General features: G+C 49.7%; 9 protein-coding genes across 9 annotated transcripts; 2 read left to right on the top strand and 7 right to left on the bottom strand.

The window, feature by feature from the left end:
* Positions 1-1,728: 1,728 nt before the first annotated feature.
* On the top strand, positions 1,729-2,057 carry CGCA056_v014681 (uncharacterized protein; the record flags this gene model as incomplete). Its single annotated transcript, XM_037329923.1, has 2 exons — positions 1,729-1,766; positions 1,817-2,057. 2 exons carry the CDS (start codon positions 1,729-1,731, stop codon positions 2,055-2,057), a joined length of 279 nt encoding a protein of 92 aa, XP_037172392.1.
* A 796-nt stretch (positions 2,058-2,853) lies between these two features.
* CGCA056_v014682 (uncharacterized protein) lies at positions 2,854-3,230 on the bottom strand (the record flags this gene model as incomplete). Its single annotated transcript, XM_037329924.1, has 3 exons — positions 2,854-2,898; positions 2,994-3,002; positions 3,063-3,230. 3 exons carry the CDS (start codon positions 3,228-3,230, stop codon positions 2,854-2,856), a joined length of 222 nt encoding a protein of 73 aa, XP_037171686.1.
* Positions 3,231-6,408: 3,178 nt separating this feature from the next.
* CGCA056_v014683 (uncharacterized protein) lies at positions 6,409-7,077 on the bottom strand (the record flags this gene model as incomplete). The annotated part of the gene is made up of 1 exon (XM_037329925.1): positions 6,409-7,077. One exon carries the CDS (start codon positions 7,075-7,077, stop codon positions 6,409-6,411), a length of 669 nt encoding a protein of 222 aa, XP_037171687.1.
* Positions 7,078-9,412: 2,335 nt separating this feature from the next.
* On the bottom strand, positions 9,413-9,806 carry CGCA056_v014684 (uncharacterized protein; the record flags this gene model as incomplete). The annotated part of the gene is made up of 2 exons (XM_037329926.1): positions 9,413-9,415; positions 9,483-9,806. The coding sequence occupies 2 exons, from the start codon at positions 9,804-9,806 to the stop codon at positions 9,413-9,415; spliced, it is 327 nt and encodes a 108-aa protein (XP_037171688.1).
* A 177-nt stretch (positions 9,807-9,983) lies between these two features.
* OpS4-4 (FAD-dependent monooxygenase OpS4) lies at positions 9,984-10,344 on the bottom strand (the record flags this gene model as incomplete). Its single annotated transcript, XM_037329927.1, has 2 exons — positions 9,984-9,987; positions 10,073-10,344. The coding sequence occupies 2 exons, from the start codon at positions 10,342-10,344 to the stop codon at positions 9,984-9,986; spliced, it is 276 nt and encodes a 91-aa protein (XP_037171689.1).
* A 1,008-nt stretch (positions 10,345-11,352) lies between these two features.
* CGCA056_v014686 (uncharacterized protein) lies at positions 11,353-11,679 on the top strand (the record flags this gene model as incomplete). Its single annotated transcript, XM_037329928.1, has 1 exon — positions 11,353-11,679. One exon carries the CDS (start codon positions 11,353-11,355, stop codon positions 11,677-11,679), a length of 327 nt encoding a protein of 108 aa, XP_037171690.1.
* A 2,060-nt stretch (positions 11,680-13,739) lies between these two features.
* CGCA056_v014687 (uncharacterized protein) lies at positions 13,740-14,159 on the bottom strand (the record flags this gene model as incomplete). Its single annotated transcript, XM_037329929.1, has 1 exon — positions 13,740-14,159. The coding sequence occupies one exon, from the start codon at positions 14,157-14,159 to the stop codon at positions 13,740-13,742; it is 420 nt and encodes a 139-aa protein (XP_037171691.1).
* A 76-nt stretch (positions 14,160-14,235) lies between these two features.
* CGCA056_v014688 (putative uncharacterized oxidoreductase) lies at positions 14,236-14,826 on the bottom strand (the record flags this gene model as incomplete). The annotated part of the gene is made up of 1 exon (XM_037329930.1): positions 14,236-14,826. The coding sequence occupies one exon, from the start codon at positions 14,824-14,826 to the stop codon at positions 14,236-14,238; it is 591 nt and encodes a 196-aa protein (XP_037171947.1).
* Positions 14,827-15,528: 702 nt separating this feature from the next.
* CGCA056_v014689 (uncharacterized protein) lies at positions 15,529-16,008 on the bottom strand (the record flags this gene model as incomplete). Its single annotated transcript, XM_037329931.1, has 2 exons — positions 15,529-15,623; positions 15,759-16,008. The coding sequence occupies 2 exons, from the start codon at positions 16,006-16,008 to the stop codon at positions 15,529-15,531; spliced, it is 345 nt and encodes a 114-aa protein (XP_037171948.1).
* Positions 16,009-17,412: the final 1,404 nt, after the last annotated feature.

Genomic DNA, 17,412 nt, shown 5'->3' on the forward strand with positions numbered 1-17,412 from the left:
ACCGGCGTGTATCATGTGGGTTGCTCCGTGGGTCCCGGGGCAGATCATCACGCGGGGCTAGCCAGATATCTCTCACCCACCATATCTAAATGTCCTTGAAATCTCTCAGGTTCCCGCACGTGCCATCATAGACAGTCTGTTGACTAGAGATTTGTTAAGATAGAGCGAGAACTATGACTAAAACAACCTCTACACAAAGCAGTCCCCGCTGCTTGCTCGCCCTCAGAAGCAACGGAGTTCATCGGTCAGAAGGTCCTCATAATAGACCGGATTAACGAACAGCTTGAGTCAGAAACTGCTTCCATGCTGTAGAACCGTCTTTCTTGAGGCCCACGCCTGATAGAAGTAGACAGACGTAATCAACTGAAATGAGGATAGCTCAACCATCATTTAACGGGATGAACCATTTAACTTCCTTTTCGCGGCTGGCACTCTCATCCAACTTCACAGACGCATCAATAATGGGGCTCTCGTCTTCCCCAATGGTTTCTCCAGGCCACGGGTCGTCTAGAAAGCATCTGGAGGCATTTCATTGTCAACTTCATGAAAAGAACAAGCCTGGAGATTCTGTTCAGGGGGTTGTTGATCACATTTCAAACTCACAATCTATTCGAGCATCATTGACTCATCTCCTCCACTTTTCCCGTTTCTCGGTAGCCCCTCCTCATTGTGGTCCCATCGAATCTCGAAACCTATCTTACAGGTTTTCGACGACCGAAGATAATGTGGCTCTCGTGGCGGTCAAGCAATCCGCCTTGAAAGTCTACCCTGCTATCCCTGAAACGTAATCTTTAGCACTTGCAACGGTTGCATACAGTGGAAACGTGAGCAAACCTTTCCGCGGGGTTGCCCGCATGTTCATGAAGTCATGTTGTTCCTCTGGCAGGACTGATTGACTGACTACCTATTTGGTCCCTTGGTGAGCATGCGATGATGAGGATGGTAGGATTGCCAAACTGGGCTGGACAGTAGCTTCAATCCTTCCAGATTCAGCAACGATACAGAAGAGCTGCGTCGTTCGGTCATCGAGCATTACTCTATGCTGCGTGACAAGACAGGGGCACAGTTTGGATAGTGTAGTGATCGCCGGCCAGGAATACGTTCGGTATTGCCCCACTACCCTTTCTCACTGGTCTTGACTCGAAGGTTCCAAGTACCCGTAAGGATTGAGCCACCCCCCTGGCTATTTTGATGTGCTTTTTGGCCGCAAACTCCAAGCCAGCAGTGCACTTGCGGGGGGCTGCTTTGGAAGGAGAAATAACAGTAAATTCACTTGCTTCTAAAATTGCTTGGGGAAGTATGAGATAGAACCATCAAGGGCCGTTTTGATGGCGCTGTGGCATCTGCTTTTATCCCACCGGCTGCCACAAGACGCAAGAAGGTCTTAGCCACGACATGACCCAGTTTTACCCTAATTCTAGAGTGCTTGGATTTTCTCGTTGGTCGAAAGAAGACTACTTCGTAGAGCCGATCATCATGCTAATTAGCCCCGCCCGGCACAGGGGCTTCAGAGCCTTGCAGCAGCCGGCGGGATATCGGGCAGACCGATTGACGGTTGCTGGAGAAAGAAGTACTGGTTCGACTGGTTTTCTGTGATATGTATAGTGCTACTGATTAACATTCATAACTCGACGGGTTTCCTCTACCTCGATCGGTGTCATGCAGCCATCTTAATTTTCTCGCTGACTTCATACATCCAGCCCTTTCTGTTCAAACTCGAACTAAGCAATGGCAAAGAACTTCGGCTTCCTGGCAGTCCTCATGATGTAAAGTAACGTCCCTGTTTCTATATGACCAAACACTAATCCTCAAGCAGGGCGGTTGTTCCCAATGCTGACAAGCATCGTCTCTGCGCCTGTGTGAGAGACCAGCCTCCTGCAGGCATGATCATTGACGACGAAGCCACAAAGGCTGTTGTCAACGGTTCTGATGAACGATTTGTGTACAGTGAGTCAGCAATCTTCGTGGGAGTTCCGATCCTCTCTTACAGTTTCCAAAAGGTGAAGCTTGGTGGTACATCAGACTCCACAATGCTCCCCACGATGGGTCATACGTAAGAATTTCTCCTCGAGTACCAGTACAGTATTAATTCCAGATAGTATCATCCTATCGAAGGAACAGTGAACGGTGCTACTGACGACAGATGGGTTGGTGGTGATGAGTCGAGTGGACTCTGCAAGCAACACAATGCTGGCAGCACTTGTTTCTCGCCCGTTGATGTCTTTGTCTGGCAGCATTGTGGTGCAAGTAAGGTTTGCTGGACTTCCAAGGCCGCAAGGACTGATATGTACGGAGTACCTCTCCCAAGCTCATAAAATCAAGCGCGTTTTCTGGATGCGGAGGGAAGCTACCATGAATTTTAAGTCACCATGACAGGTTGCCGCCTTAATTACTTGTTGGCGTAAGGCATGAGGGAAACTAAGGTGGGTATGACTGTGTTGCTGTTGCAGACGAGGGGGATCTTACCCAGGCCTAGATGCCGACTCTCTAGGCCATTGATGCACTAAAGCTTTGGTCACTTCATAACGGCCGACAATGTCGCGGAGGCATAATGTGTGGAGATATGTATGACAGACTTGAGAGGCTAAAGGTTTATTCTTATGTTCGAGCCGTTGGTAGGCAGCTGGGCTGAATGCTAATGCTGGATGATCCTCCAAAATGACCATGCATTGACTCTAATCCCGCCTGCACCACGCATGCCCAAGTGAGGCAAAAACACGAAGGCAAAAATAGAACCTTCACTCCCGCGATTTTGCCAACCATTACCTGGTTTCCATGCAAGCCCCATCCAGGCAAAAGCTCAATGAGCTATTCACACATTCAATAGGACAGTGGAATCAAAACCTCTTCAGTCTAAGGGCAGGTAGCATTGGGATCGTCGTTGGTGGCGCAAGGACCCTGAGTGTATATATGTTAGTCTTCTTAAACCAAACTGGGAAAGGAAAAGGGAGGGAAGGAGTGCGAGACAGGTGTCTCCTCAACCCATCACATACACCTGAGCACTGTAACACTGAAATTAGCATGCGAAGATCGCTGTTGTACAAAGTCGTGAGACTACTTACGCAACCGCAATTGCATGTGCCGGGGATGTACGAGCAGCAGTTTCCAGATGGGCGCACAGGACCCCTCTGAGGGTTGCGGGCAAGCACATTGCTACCCGCTTGGCCTTGGCCTGGAACTGCAATGGCCACGGAGGCAAAGAGGAGGGCGAGAGCGGTTTGAAGCTTCATTTTGTCGTTCTTTCTTGAAATGTCTCTGTTGATGTGGTTGTGGCAGTTGGAAGTGTTCGAGGCTCGTAATTTGTGGATGTGCTGACAAGTTTAGACTGCTTTATATATTCGTAGAACTACCCATTTGAAGTCTGTCATCACGTAGAGCCACAGCAACTAGGATAGTCCCAAGGACTCGTGAAAGCCAAGTTAAAAGGTGAGGGGAAATCTATCAATAGAGTTTCTCGTTTGACAAGAGGTCCCGCCGTTTACTCGTATGGGAATTGCAAGGGGCCAGAAGAAAGTCTACAGTTGCCAGACGCGGAGTCTTGAATCAGATTGTGCGTTGATCTCCTACTGGCATGTACGCCGCCCAGCATATATTAATCATGGTCCAAAAGCTATTGTATTACTTATCAACCTTAATCTCGCGACCTCGACCGTTTGGTAAAGGAGCGTCGCTGAGTTTTGGTGGTGGGAACCCCCTGTTAAGTTCCTAAAGCCCCACGTAGAGTCCGGCATCACCGGAGAAGTGCATTTTGAGTCTTTGGGTAACGAGGATGATGAGTACCGGTCATTTTCTGTCTTATCTCTCACCGTCACGTTGCTGCAGGTATTGGGGCCACAGGAGCATGACATGAGAAACGTGTTTTGCCCTTTTGATTTACTCGCGAAGAGTTAACGAATAACTTAAGTAGCGATTGGTTTTCAGTATGCAGTGTGATTAGTAGAACGAAAGAATGGTTCCAGAAATGCGGTAGTAAGTTGTATGTCAAAACCTTCTAGGGCGCGAAAGATAATACTGCGATGATGCTTGTTCATGACGGCCATTCTACCTCGGCGTACTGCAGCACCAGCGAATGAGAATCGAAGAAATCTTGACTAGGTTTGAAATCTAATAATCCCTATAACCCTGTGGCTTCAACTTGCGGAATTAACATACTCATTGCGACCGGCGGGTGTAAACATTGTTAAGAGATACCAAAGGCACTTGGGCAAGATGTCTGCGGTGCATGGCCAAGGACCTTATGATCTAGCTCGGCGTTAACACAGCCTCAACGAAGATTCAAGCTGACCCGAATCCGAAAACGATGTGACAAGGGTGTCGGTGGAGACGTTACAAGCCCCTGCTGACAAGTGGTCCCATCTCAGTACAGATTAAGGTTCAGATGAACTACACTACGGATACGAGCATTACCGCAGAAGCCGAAACCGAATAAGATGGAATCCGCCTGACCCCGACGGAGGAGGATGGGCAATCTCCCGAATAAGGGCCCGAAGTCACGTCCCCGTCTCTCCCAAACCCGCCGCTTAGAGCGAAATATGACGTAGATCAGCTTGCACAATCTACACAGAGCGACGAAGCTCAAGGAGATTGGTTCCTGCGCGACGCTGTTTGGAATACATACGTCGCGGCCGCTTTCGCAGTTGTGAAAAAAGGTCGTTCCAACCTGCGACACCCACACCTCCGCTTTTCATCCTATTCAACAGACAACACCACTCGCATAGAAGCCAGAGCTAGTTGGGGGTCCTTCCAATGCCTCACGGACCGATTATCATTAATCATTGCTCCGCATTCATCGCCAACGTATGGGTAGTAGTCAGTATGTACGACCAGGCAGGGAATAGATGTCCCAAGCCTGTGGCTCAACTCAAAGAATCAAGTCTGAAAGTGTATGACCAGGATACCGGTGACATCTTCACAGATTTTGTTTCGGTATCGAATAAAGCAGTGATTCACCGAAAGAAAATGTGTAGGCTCAATCATGGTCTCCGTTTTCACGTCCCCACTCATGCAACGTTTGGTGTGAGTTACAATCAGTACGCAGGTAGTCGGTTACAGTGCCACCAAAGTGAAACACCCTTTTCGAATAGCAACGGATAAATACAAGCTGAAGGCCGTATAACAATGCTGCTTTCCCCTCTCCATTCTTGTTCTCGCACTCCTCTTTGATATCAAATCAAGCTGCGAGTTAGGTGGCCAACGAATACTCTTGAGCGATGTCGGACGATAAGAGAATGCTTTCACCAGACACGCAGATACTGTCAGAAGTCTTCCCTGATGCTCCCAGTGTCTTTGAACATCCCCATGATATCATCTCTGTCACGGGCTAGAGCCCGGCCGAGATCTCCGGCTTTGCCGGAGCAGCTACCGAGACCCAGCCCCGCCGGATCCACTATTCTGCCGTAGCACACCGCCTAGTCCCAGTATGCTTCACCGCCGCTAGGCGCCTATCCCTATAAAGTCCTTTCTTCCTTCTTCAGCTTAGAATAGTCAATCAACAGCACCTCTATGTTAAACAAGCCTAGGGGCCAGCCCCTTACAATCTCCAACACTTTCGACGCGCACCTTTCGAATCACCCACCCTTCAGGTCCAACTCCGACACGGCTTCCCATGTGATCTGCTCATTCGCGTTGAGGAGGATCATGAAAAGCTGCATGAGGTCGCGCACTTACAGAAGCTGTGCCATATGGAGACACCAAAACTGATCCCTGCCATCCTGGAGGTTTGAAATTCCTAGCTGTTTCTCGGCTTACGTCGAACTTGTTAGGTGGTTATTTCTTCTCACATTGTATTCCAGATCAATCTCCGCCGGCAGAATGGTAGGCTTGAGGCCGTTGGGAGTTCCCTCAGTGTAGAGAGTGATGTTCGTCTTGATGTTCATTTCGAAATCAGAACTCCTTTGGCCCTCGTATGAATGTGTCGGTTGGGTTTGGGAATTTGCAACGTATGAGCCAATGCCCACAAGCATTGCGAGTGGTACTTGAGGAAATAGACGCACCAGACGAGAAAGATTGTCTGGTTTAATATCTTTTGATCTCGCGGTATTCACGACACTGGACATCACGGTTCTTGTACTTGGCTCCCCAGTAGCTTAGAAATGTTACCCCCCTCCCCCCCCCCCCCCCCCTTTGTGAGTTGCAATGCGCGGAACCTACAAATCACGTAAGAGATCCCGGTGTTCCTCGGAACCTCACAGTGCAAGATTGCAGAGCTACTTGGCATAATCCTGTCCGGGGTATCTCGGCATGAATCTGGGAGGTCCTGACAAATGATACGCTTCTCGCAAAAGCGGCAACACACACTTTACGCCTGTCTAAGCTTACCGATTTAAGGGACATGTTTCTGCGCTAGGCACTGCAACTATTGGACATTGACTGCATACATTGAATTTCAAGGTGCTACTGATACGAGAGTCACTTGCCCAGAAAAGGTGATTCTGACGTTGTGAGGTCGGTCGTTAGTAGTATAAAGTGCCAGTCAAACTCAATGTAGACTTCGAGAACCTTGGAGACAATTTCTGATTGCGTCTGCTCCATAACGCCACCCAGCACAGAGGCGGCTCCCGCCATGAGGCGCTGGTCCGTCAGTCTGTTGCCATTTTCGAAGTTCAGGAACAAGTTGACAGACGGGCATAGAAGAATCGACATGAAGGGGCACAGCTGGACGTTGACGGAGGTGGGATGTTTTGAGCGGATACTGAGAAAGGGCTGCACGAACTTACGGCACTGGCTCACAAGCACATTCCAGCCTTCAGCTGAAGGCGGCGGCGGTGGTATAACCGATGAGGGAGAGGTAAAGGAGGACGTCGCGTCGCAATCACCGAGGCCCCGAGCATAGGAAAGAACCTCCTCAATCCAGTGGAAGTCCATCGAGTTGACACAACACAGCTGCCCGAGGCATATAGTGGTCAAAGAGTGCATACAGCACATGACGGCCGGCAGGATTGCAGCTTCAGTGCTACCGTGGTTGTTGTTTTGACTTGACAGGAAGTCGACGCCAAGGGCGGTCGGCAGCCGAGCCTTCCACTGCTGAATGGAGACCCTAATACCCTGAGCAAGCCGAGCCTTCTCTCCAGGATCCATGTGACGGGCCCGGACGGAAAAGACGCAGTTGTCTTAACGCCCTTGAATCCGGGCGAGCTCGACGCGGGCGCGGAATAGGTTCAACTTGGTCATGCCCCTTGCGCATGCGCCATCATCAGCGTCATCATAGTCATGATTAGCACCAGCATCAGCAACATTCCGGTCACTGCCATCGCCACCTCATCCTCGATCGGGGGCAGATCAGGATCCATGTCCACGTCGTGCTGCATGGGCTTCTGCCTCGTTCGCGCGGCCACGTCTCTGTCGAGGATGTAGGCGATCCAGAATACACGTCTTCGTTGCATATCCTCGACTGATTTCGTATTCTTGTAACTGTCCTTGCGGTGCATGCCCATGGCCTGCGTGAGTCTCATGGCCGTGGACACAAAGATGATGGGTGCTCGAACGTCACCTGGCCTAGCCTCCATAAATAGGATGCCTAGGCCAAGAAAGATTTGAACGCTCTGCAGACTCATATCCCCCGATACAGTGTCATTAGGTACCGATTGGGCGTTATCAAGGCACCCGGCGACGTTGACGGCCTGCAGAGCGGTAAAGCTTAAGTGGCCGTGGCCATAACAATAAGCTAGAGCCAGAACAACGTTTATGGTAGCCCAGGACAGCGATCCACTTTGGTCAGTCGGCTTGCAGTACCAGTCGTCCACGATTCGGTAAAGAGACGGCGGAAAGAACAGTGACAAAAACGCTGTTGAAAGTCACCAGATAGACGTCCATGACGTGGCGCACAATATTTTCTGGTAGCAGTTCCTTGCGCCGTCGACCACGTGTGTCTTGCACTGGATTTGGCGACGGCCAAGAACTGGGCATGATAATGGAGTTTTGTTCACCGCGAACTGCGAGACCGGGAAGCATAGGAAAAAGCGACAAGACTGTGACCTGTTCGACGGGATCGGCATCATGTTGTCGCTGAGCATTTTGATCATGACTGCCTAGCTTGTCGTTCACCTGTGCTACGCTGTTTCTGAGCTCGTTGTCGATGTTGTCCATGGTCATGGGTGGGCGATGGCGTCTTCTTCTTTTTCATCTTGTGTCTGCTGGTTGCCTCGCGCGTACGCTTTCTCGAATACACTTGACAATTTGAGCAAAGCAGTTTCTGGGTATCGCAATTGATTCCCTTCCGATAGCACAGGTCGCAAGCCTTCGACGACGATACGGTTAACAATGATCCCGAGGGGCAATGGCTGAAGCAGTTTTCTTCACCTTACGGATTGTTCTCGAGTCCATCCCAGTATGTCCAGAACTATGCAGGCCGGTAATGTCCATTTCAGCATAGCTACGGAGAGACTCAGACACTTTGTCGGGCGAGCAGAAAAATAAGCGCGAACCACTTTCAGTGCTTCTACTGTCTAGGCTTCGCGGAACTGCCGCTTAGAAATAGGGTATGACTACTGTTAGAGATTCATTGAACATGGCTACAGATAAGCATGTCAGCAGCTGGAAGCAAGGCACGTATCTCTCGTCGCCTCGGGTCTATTGTTGCTGCTGATGTCACACGACTTTGTGAATCTCGGTACTCCACAGCCCACCCAGGTATCTGCAGTCACAAAAGCTGAGAGCCGAATATTCAGTGCCGGGCCAAGCAGATTGACATTTCGGTCTGAATTTCCTCTCCTAATTTGCTCGAGCATTACCACAAGGCGGGACTCCAGTATATAACAAATTACAGGAAAGATTGATCCTGTTGTGAGCTTGAAACGAGTGAGACCTCCAATCCCACTAGGAGAGTCGACGGATGAATTCAAATCCTACACTCAATTCTCAACCAGCTTTGTCTACTTTGAATACGTCATTCTAAGTACTGAATTCTGCCAAGCAAATCCAAAACCGCAACTTCGTACGGGTCCCTAAAGCCTTGCGTCAACTTTGAACTCAGGGTCCTTCAAAGTGCGTGCGACTACTTTGTCTACTTCATAGTAGTATACCCAGTTATCTCTGGCTTCGTCAGTTCTTCTGACTCGTTCTTTGACTTCTGCGTCTATATCGAGATCCTCGGCTGCTACAGCAGCTTCAGTCCCATTGACTCTGCCCAGCACTCGATAGATTTCACGATAATGGGGCGATCTGATGCGATCATAGTATTCCAACGCAATCCCGAGAGACCATCCATGTAACCATGCCCAGCTCAAGCATTTTGCGAGAGCGTACACGTCTTCCAAGGCAAAGCCTGCGCCTGCACCTAATGCCCCAGACAATGGATGGGACGCGTCACCAATCAACGCTACCGCATCGTGGGCAACGATCCGGTCGAGCCTACTCCCAGTGAATAGAGCAAATTCTTGGCACTGGGTGTGGATGCTGAGACGGATAGCATGCCTTACTGGATCGCAAAACAGGTTGAAATCTTCAGCAATTGGGGCTAGGTTGCATGGACGCCCCCAACTAACGAATTCCTCCTTTTCAGGGGGTCGTGGGATGCGAAGTGTGACCTCGAAGTCATCGCCACCAAGAGGGCAGGTAAACGCATAGTGTCCGACGTTACCGAGCCAGAAGGTAGGTGCCCATGGAAGGCCATGAATCTCCTTTGCGTCCTTTTGGGAAATCGTCATACGATAGGTGAAGTGCCCGTTGTATCCGAGGTGGTGCGAAGGCGACACAACAGATCTCACAATCTGAAATGGGTTAATAATGTCCTGGCAAAGGGTCTTTTTGGCATACTGATCTGATCCCATCTGCCCCGACGAGAAGGTCAACTTCATCGACAAAGCCATCTTTGAAAGTCAACCTGCATCTGCCGCCGGCCACAAAACCAACGGATACCAAACACTTAGACGTCATTATCTTCGATTTATCAACCTCCTTTAGCAGCGCCGCTTGCAGCTTACTGCGCATCATACGACAGGTTCGGTGCTGAGGAATTGTGTTCTCGGCGTGGCTAATTATATCCATCAACTCTCCATTGCGCCCATTGCTGGAGTCAACCAGCGTTATTAGCCACACAATCGCTTGCAGAGGTTGCGAAGGCCTTCAAACGAACCGAATGTGCTTGTTGGAGCCATCCTGACATCTGAAGAAGTCCTCTTCGGAGAAGTGTTTAGCAACGCCATTAAACTCCAAGAGTCTCCAGGTATTCCGCTGAAGGCTCAAGCCGGCCCCCGTTTCGCTGATGGCAGGCTTCTTCTCGTAAAGCGTCCAGTCAACGAAGCTCAGCCTCTGGAATTCAATCGCCGCACTTAGGCCGCCTGGCCCGCCGCCAATGATAGCAACTTTGAGCGGGCGCTTGGGATAGGATTGATTCAGTGAATTCATTTTGGAACACTCTTAGTCTGAAGAATTGGGATTGAGGCTGAGTACGATTCACTTCACCTTGTATGACCAAAGGATTGGGAAGGAAGATAACTCCCAAGAGCATAAGAACACATCGATTGCGTAGACTTTTTGTTATCAAGCTTTCCTTACTTAAGCTCACGCTATCTTGCCCGACAATGTCGACTAGAAGTTTGTTCTCGGCGTTTTGAAACAGTTCCGTCGCCGGGTTGCCACGTTGACTTTGAGGTGATACTAATTCGTCCGATTTTGAGCTTGGCTCTGCATGCGGGCACTTCTAGCTGATCGGATGACATGAAGGCCTATATGACTGATTGTTTAGCTCTATACTTATTTATAATTGGCGCTGTAATCTTCGTTGTCATTGTCGTCGTTTCGTCTGTACCGTGTCTATCCTTACAGATAAGATTTTCCCCGGCCCTGAACCGTTGTACAAAAGCTAAAACAGTTGCCTAGCAAGTTTACGAATCAACTGAGTAATCTACCCTTCAAGTTGTGGTCGTTCCAATGTGTGTGAGTACCGCTAGCGCTCACAACGCGATTTGGACTGGCAAATATCTAAGGTATAGAGATAAAAAGAATAAGATGTACAGTTGGTGAAATGCCGCAATACTAAGTGTACCGATTCAATCCTAAACTGCAAAGGGGGAGATAATTGAATGAAAACGGCACCCGCGATCGGCGAGCCCGAGACCTCAATTTCCGCTAATTAGCCATATCATGCCCACTCCAGTCCAATACGTCGGTGCGCTCGTCTATTCTTCAACTCTATTTTGTGTTGTTCAACTGTCACTACCTCTACCTAATGATTGCTCACAGGATTGTGATAAATCCAAAGTATAAATACAGTCAATCTCCCAGAGATGCCAAGAACATTACCCTTGCAAACCAAACGCTTACGAAGAAAAAAGACAGACGACTCAGGACTGAACGACAAGTACTACGCACTAGAAACCCCACTCTTCCTTCAATTCCAACTACAATCTCACCATGCAGCCCTCTTACATCGTCGCTTTGTTGTCTGCAACTTTCTCGACCGCCGCCGCGGAGAGGTTCCAAGCGTTTGCATCTACCGATTGCACCGGCGTGGCAAAGACCGACGTTACCATCAACGCCTTCGACTGTCGCGTCCTGTCACAGCCGGGATCCTTCTTCGCACAGGCCCTCCCTGGAAACTGCGGTTGGTTTGCCTTCTCGGGAACCGATTGTGGAAAAGGAGAAGGTTTCGGTTCCTTCAAGGAGGGTCTCTGCTCCACCGAGACAACGTCAGGAGGCGCCGCCAGCAACGTGCAGAGTGTCATGATGAAGTGCACTTGAGAGCATGTAAGGTGCTTGATGTGGAAAAATTATTTTAGCAAACGGGGCTAACCTGGCAATAGGGAAGCCAAAACATTGGACGAGAGAACTGGTTGGTAACTACGTGGGCAAAAAGCAAAACATTGATCATTGCTCCGGTGTTTTCGGTGTTGGCGACAGGATAAACCTTTTAGGAAAAAGAAACAATATTCAGACGGGAACAGTGTAATCTACTGTTATCCTTTCGATTGATTTAATTGAACTCACGGCAGCTATCATCGTCTGTGTCACCGACACTCTTTCATGTCTCCGCCGGCTCTGAGGAACCGAATCACGTTGAATCCATACCCTTCACCCGTCGCTCACAAGTGGAGTCCGTTGGTTGCAACTGGCAAGTGACGAGAACCATCAGACGATTTCCCATTTCAGTCACGCTGAAGCGCCAACCTCGCTGCTTCCCACTTCCTCCAGCAGAACACTCAAGCACTCAAGTGCACACGTAAATGACTTGAAGTGTTTGAAAACCGAACGACTTCAGGTAGTTGCGATGGGTCGTTGAGACGCCTCCCCTTGTTCCTGCTCTAGATGGTTGACGTTTTTTTATTGGTTCCGTCGGTCTCCAAGTACCTACGTATGTACTATGCGCTGTGGCCATCAACGATTTGTTTGTGTGCGCCAATTGCAGTGAATTACCTACCTAGGGACCTAGCAAGGTGGCGTCAATTTGACTGCACCTCTCTAGCCGCCCGCAGGGATGGATTTCTAGTGTCTGCTACCTAGTCTAAGGATTATTAGTCATGTTTCCGGGCTATTTTTCCAGCTCTTTTCTTCGTCATAGACCGGGATGTAGACCTTCCGGCAAGACCTACATTGGCATCATTGGTTCTATCATCTCCCCACCGCATTCCAATACCCGACGGCGGCTAAATGGCGCACTGGATACCGAACATCATATCTGCCGTTGGTATCTTCACCATCGGCATTGTCGTTGTCAAGGCTATCAATCTGATCACCATCTACATCCTACCATCAAGATTGAGCCGCTATGGGCATACATCCACGAACGGCAATGAGCCCTGGGCGCTGGTTACGGGCGCTTCAGATGGCATAGGACACGCTCTCGCACACGATCTGGCAATGCATGGGTTTAACGTGGTAATTCATGGACGAAACCATTCCAAGCTGTCTACCGCCTTGTCTCGATTGCAAGCAACGCATCCCCAACGGTCTTTCCGTTTGCTAATCGCAGACGCAAGCACTGTGCCATGCATGAACTGCATTGGGTCTGAGCAACCAAGTGCAACGAGCGATTCTTCGCAAAATCACCTCGATTTCAACGCCATCCAAGCAGATCTTAGTGATTTGCACCTCACCGTACTCATCAACAATGCAGGGGGTGGCGCGGTCAATCCGATTTGCTTGCCTCTTAGCGAATCCTCTGCTGCCAGGATCACCGGCAACGTCAGCTTAAACGCACTCTTTCCGCTTCATCTGACGCGGGTGCTTCTACCTATCCTCCGCAGGAACGCGCCAGCCCTTGTGATGAATATCAGCTCGATGGCAGACAAAGGATTTCCTCTGCTGACGTCTTACAGCGCCAGCAAGCAATTTCTCATGAATATGACACGTGCCGTGGGCCTCGAGTTGAGAATCGATGATGACGACAAACAGGTCGAAATGTTAGGCGTTAGGATAGGGAGGGTCACCGATGTTTCACACTGCAAAGAGCCTCCATCTCTGTTCACGCCGGACTCCCAGACCATGGCCCGGGCAGCTTTGGCACGATCTGGCCATGGCAATGGGATAGTCGTTGGGTACTGGGCTCACGCAGTTCAACAACTCGGCTCCAACCTCTTACCTGCCTGGGCACAAGATCAGGTCATCATGGCTGTTATGCGCAAGGAAAGAGAAAGAGAGCAGGGGACAAAGTGAAAGTTCTGAGACCAGCGTTTGGAAACTGAGACTCTTATCCGCGGTTGCTTGAGCTTGTACGTATTTTTGAATGACGTGGGTAATGTAATGGTTGACGTTGCATACATACTTAAAGATGGAATAACACCGATTGAACCGAATTTGGAGAATTAAAGCTTCCTCATCAACGGCTCAAATGATTTTGCCGTATCCAAGACGGACTGACCATATGGAACGTAGTCTCCACCAACCGCCCTCAGCGCCTTGGATCCATCAACGTCAGCCTCCCGCGGTGTCTTCCAACCTGGCAAATAGCCCTCGCCTGGACGACCCTGTTTTATAGAAAGAGTAGGGTACTCTGGCCTGAGGATGTCGGCCGTCGCTTGAGGTGGCGCCCATGTCGTCTTTGAGATGTACCTCTCGCCGTCCGCCTCATCACCATGGTCGAAGGCCCAGGCAACCAGCTTCGCCACGTCGCGGACATCAACCCAGTAATCCCAATCGGGCATGGGTCCCACAAGTTCTTCACCATTCAAGTATCTCCAGATGAACATGCACGAGCTTGAGATGTTGCTCGGGGACTTGGGCATGGTGAGGGGCGGGCCGCTAACAAAGCTATCACACTATTAGCACGTGGCCTCAGCTGCACAATAATGCTCTCAGCACTTAAAAAGGGTTGATAGCAGTCATGGTGAACGATGGCTTCCTCTCATCCCGGAACTTCCAAAAAGACCTCTCGCCCACCACCTTGCTTGCCAAATACGGTAGCCCCGGAGGCGATTCAGCGCCCATCTGGTCCACGATCTCTACCCAAGAGTCACTCCAGTCCCTTTCGGTGTAGATGTACGGGTAATTCTTTGGAGAGAACACGGCGACGGCCGACGACATCAGGACTACCGTCTTGACGGACCCAACTTTGGTAGCCGACTCCAGAACACCCGTCGTGGCGTCTCTGATCTGGCTAATCATAAGTTGCGGATCGCTTCCAAAGTTTTCGGTGACGGGCTGGGCCAGATGGGCAATGCCCTCAACGCCTTTGACTACCTCGTCAAAAGCGCCGCCAACGGATGTATCTGCGACCTCAATAATCTCCAGGTTTTGCTCATACCCGGCTAATGCTTCGACAGTCGCTTGGGCTGAAGGCATTGATCGAACCGTGCCGCGAACGCGGTAACCCGATTTGAGCAGAGCCTCGACGGTTCGACCGCCAACATAGCCATTGATGCCGGTGACAAGAACGATGCCTTTGCTCGACATGTTGTCTTAGATTGAAAAGTACGCATGAGAAGGGGGGAAGGCTTATGAACTTTCTTCAAAATGCTTGCTGGCTAACAATTTAAGTAGATGAGCGCCCTGGCTTTCCAGCTGACGTGAGTTCGGACTCTGCTTACGGGACCATAGCCGCGTACTACAAGCTCTCTGTATCCACATTATGATTGATTGACAGGAAGATTCCAGACAGAAAGGGCTTCTTTTCGGGGCGGGTCTGGAGCATGTGATCCGGTTGGTTGGATAGATGTATGATACAAGCAAAGACAACCGCCCGGTGTGACTTTGTCGGATCTTCAGTGCCCCAATATGGAGAAATCACAGGAATCATAAGAGCGGAGGATTTACGTAGGCGAAAGAAATGGAAAGGATGCTAAGTGTCCGGTAACATCACAATTTGGATAGGTTTCCAGCGAGACGAAATCCGGCGATGGCTGTCTAACGAGTGTACCTAAAACGACTCTTCTGAATGTTATGTAAAGAAGCGCTCATCGGTTTTGTGTTTACGCGATTAGATATCGTGTATTCTGAACGGATATTAGCCTTCATTTAAATGACGATAGCATATTATAGTAATCAGAGGCGGCGGCAGTGACGGCAGTTGCGAGCACACAGAAAAGGCGTTGTCTCTTGTACATGAGAGATAGTCATACGTAAGCATCGATGCGATCGCTTAAATCTTCCCACATTCTACCACGCGTGTCGAGGGCAGATCCAATTCCTAGGTCCTAGAGCGCTGCATTCAATATTGCCATTTGCCAGCTTGACGAATCCCTTTCTGGTGACTAAAAACGGCCATTAGCACAATAGTCCACGCAAACTATCGCAACGGACGAAATTTGGGGGATAGGCGGGCGCAAAAGTGTGATATAATTGGTGCGGGAAATACTGTCACGTCAACAGCCAACAGAGACACTTACTGGTGGGTGTAACAATGACCGCAATCTCATGAGACTTGTTCTCAAGATCCGTACAAGTGTGGAACTTGTACGGGAAGGTGGTGCCTCCAGGCACGCCGAGTTCAGTGACGCGATTCTTGATAGCCCACTCAAGGTCTCCCCTCTGGATATTGTCAGGAACACTAGTGCCCCAACACACAAGGTTGAAGTCGTCAGCCAGAGCGGCGCTCATGAGAGACATGACGGTAGCGACAGAGATGGAGAATTTCATGTTGTCGACAGAGCGATCCTGTAGAACTTGAAAATGAAGGACTATTGGTGAACTGGTGTTGCAGTTGAGCAGCTAGGCCATATGCTGCTGTTTAAATAGTTATGTTGATTCTTAGCTGTACGTGATACATGACAGAGGACTGGGTGATAGAAAGGGCCTTCGCAACGGGTCATCGTTCGCCTTGCAATTTAGAAGAAACCCAAATTCTTTGAGTCATGGTCGCGACTCGGCGACTTCTCGCAGCGTTTGACCCTCTGCACTTGGGCTCGTAAACTCTTTTCAAAGTACGCAAGCCATCAGTGGCCCGAGCATAAGGGAATTTGTTAGTACGTGTTGATAATTTTCCACCGGCGCGTTGGATCATTCGTGTCCTACACATGCAACTTCAGCAACTGATGAAAGGAGTTTACAACTCAATTTATCTACGCACAGGCGACGTAGATACCTCAAAATGTACATCGGCTTAACATTAATATTGTCGAACTGCTGTGAAGGCGTACACCGACCAGCCGCGAGAGGGATGTAAGTTGATTCCCGGAAGGGGCTCAAACTGCAGGTATTCAAATGAGTTAAGCAAGCTTTCTTGGCAGCATTTTTCCTGCCGTATGGATAGGGGATGCTAGCTCATCCTGGACGAATTTTTACCGAGGGTCGTTTAGATGAGCGTGCCCTCGGCTTTCTAGTTTCCGTTTCGAACGTCAATTTCCGAGCGTACTTTGATTCATTATCCACGGCTGTTCGTTTTGTGACGACGTTGATCTTGTCGCGCCCCAAGGTCAGCGTGAACATGTCAAGGTATGGTTAGATTGTGCGGTGATCGGCTGATATAAGCGCATCCTTCAAACCGAGATAAGAGCTGATAGCTTCGAAAACCGTTTAGAAACTTAGGCGCCATACCTCGAGGGCCGAACTGGGAACATGCCCGGAGATGGTCTAAGCAGGCTCTAATGAACATTGATTATTGAAAGGTGGAAGTAGGTTTCAGTGGAGCTGGATCATGGTGAGGAATTGTTCTTGGAGGGTGCGAAAACAACCAGCAAGGGAGGAGAGAACTATGTTGTGCCTGGTCGCCATGGACTACAGCCAGTCGTCTATATGCAGGGCACTATTGATTCCCTATGGCGCGTCGCTAACGGAGGGATGCGATGGTATAGACGCAATTGAGAAAGGATGTGACGACTGGAGTGGGCGACGGGTTGATCGAGGAGAAAACCATAACGCAGGAGACACGGCAACAAATAGGTATGCCTCGTAGCCCAATACCTCCCGTTTACCCAACATAACTAGCCCTACATTAAACTGAATGCAGCCAAGGACTGTGCTGCAGTGCCAAACAGTGATGAGCCTAGGTATTGGTCAACATAGGAAAAGTGAGGCTGTGATATTGCACTTTGGTCGGGAATA

This window comes from Colletotrichum aenigma (assembly GCF_013390185.1).
Source record: "Colletotrichum aenigma strain Cg56 chromosome Unknown KSG_Cg56_contig10, whole genome shotgun sequence".
Lineage (NCBI taxonomy): Eukaryota > Fungi > Ascomycota > Sordariomycetes > Glomerellales > Glomerellaceae > Colletotrichum > Colletotrichum aenigma.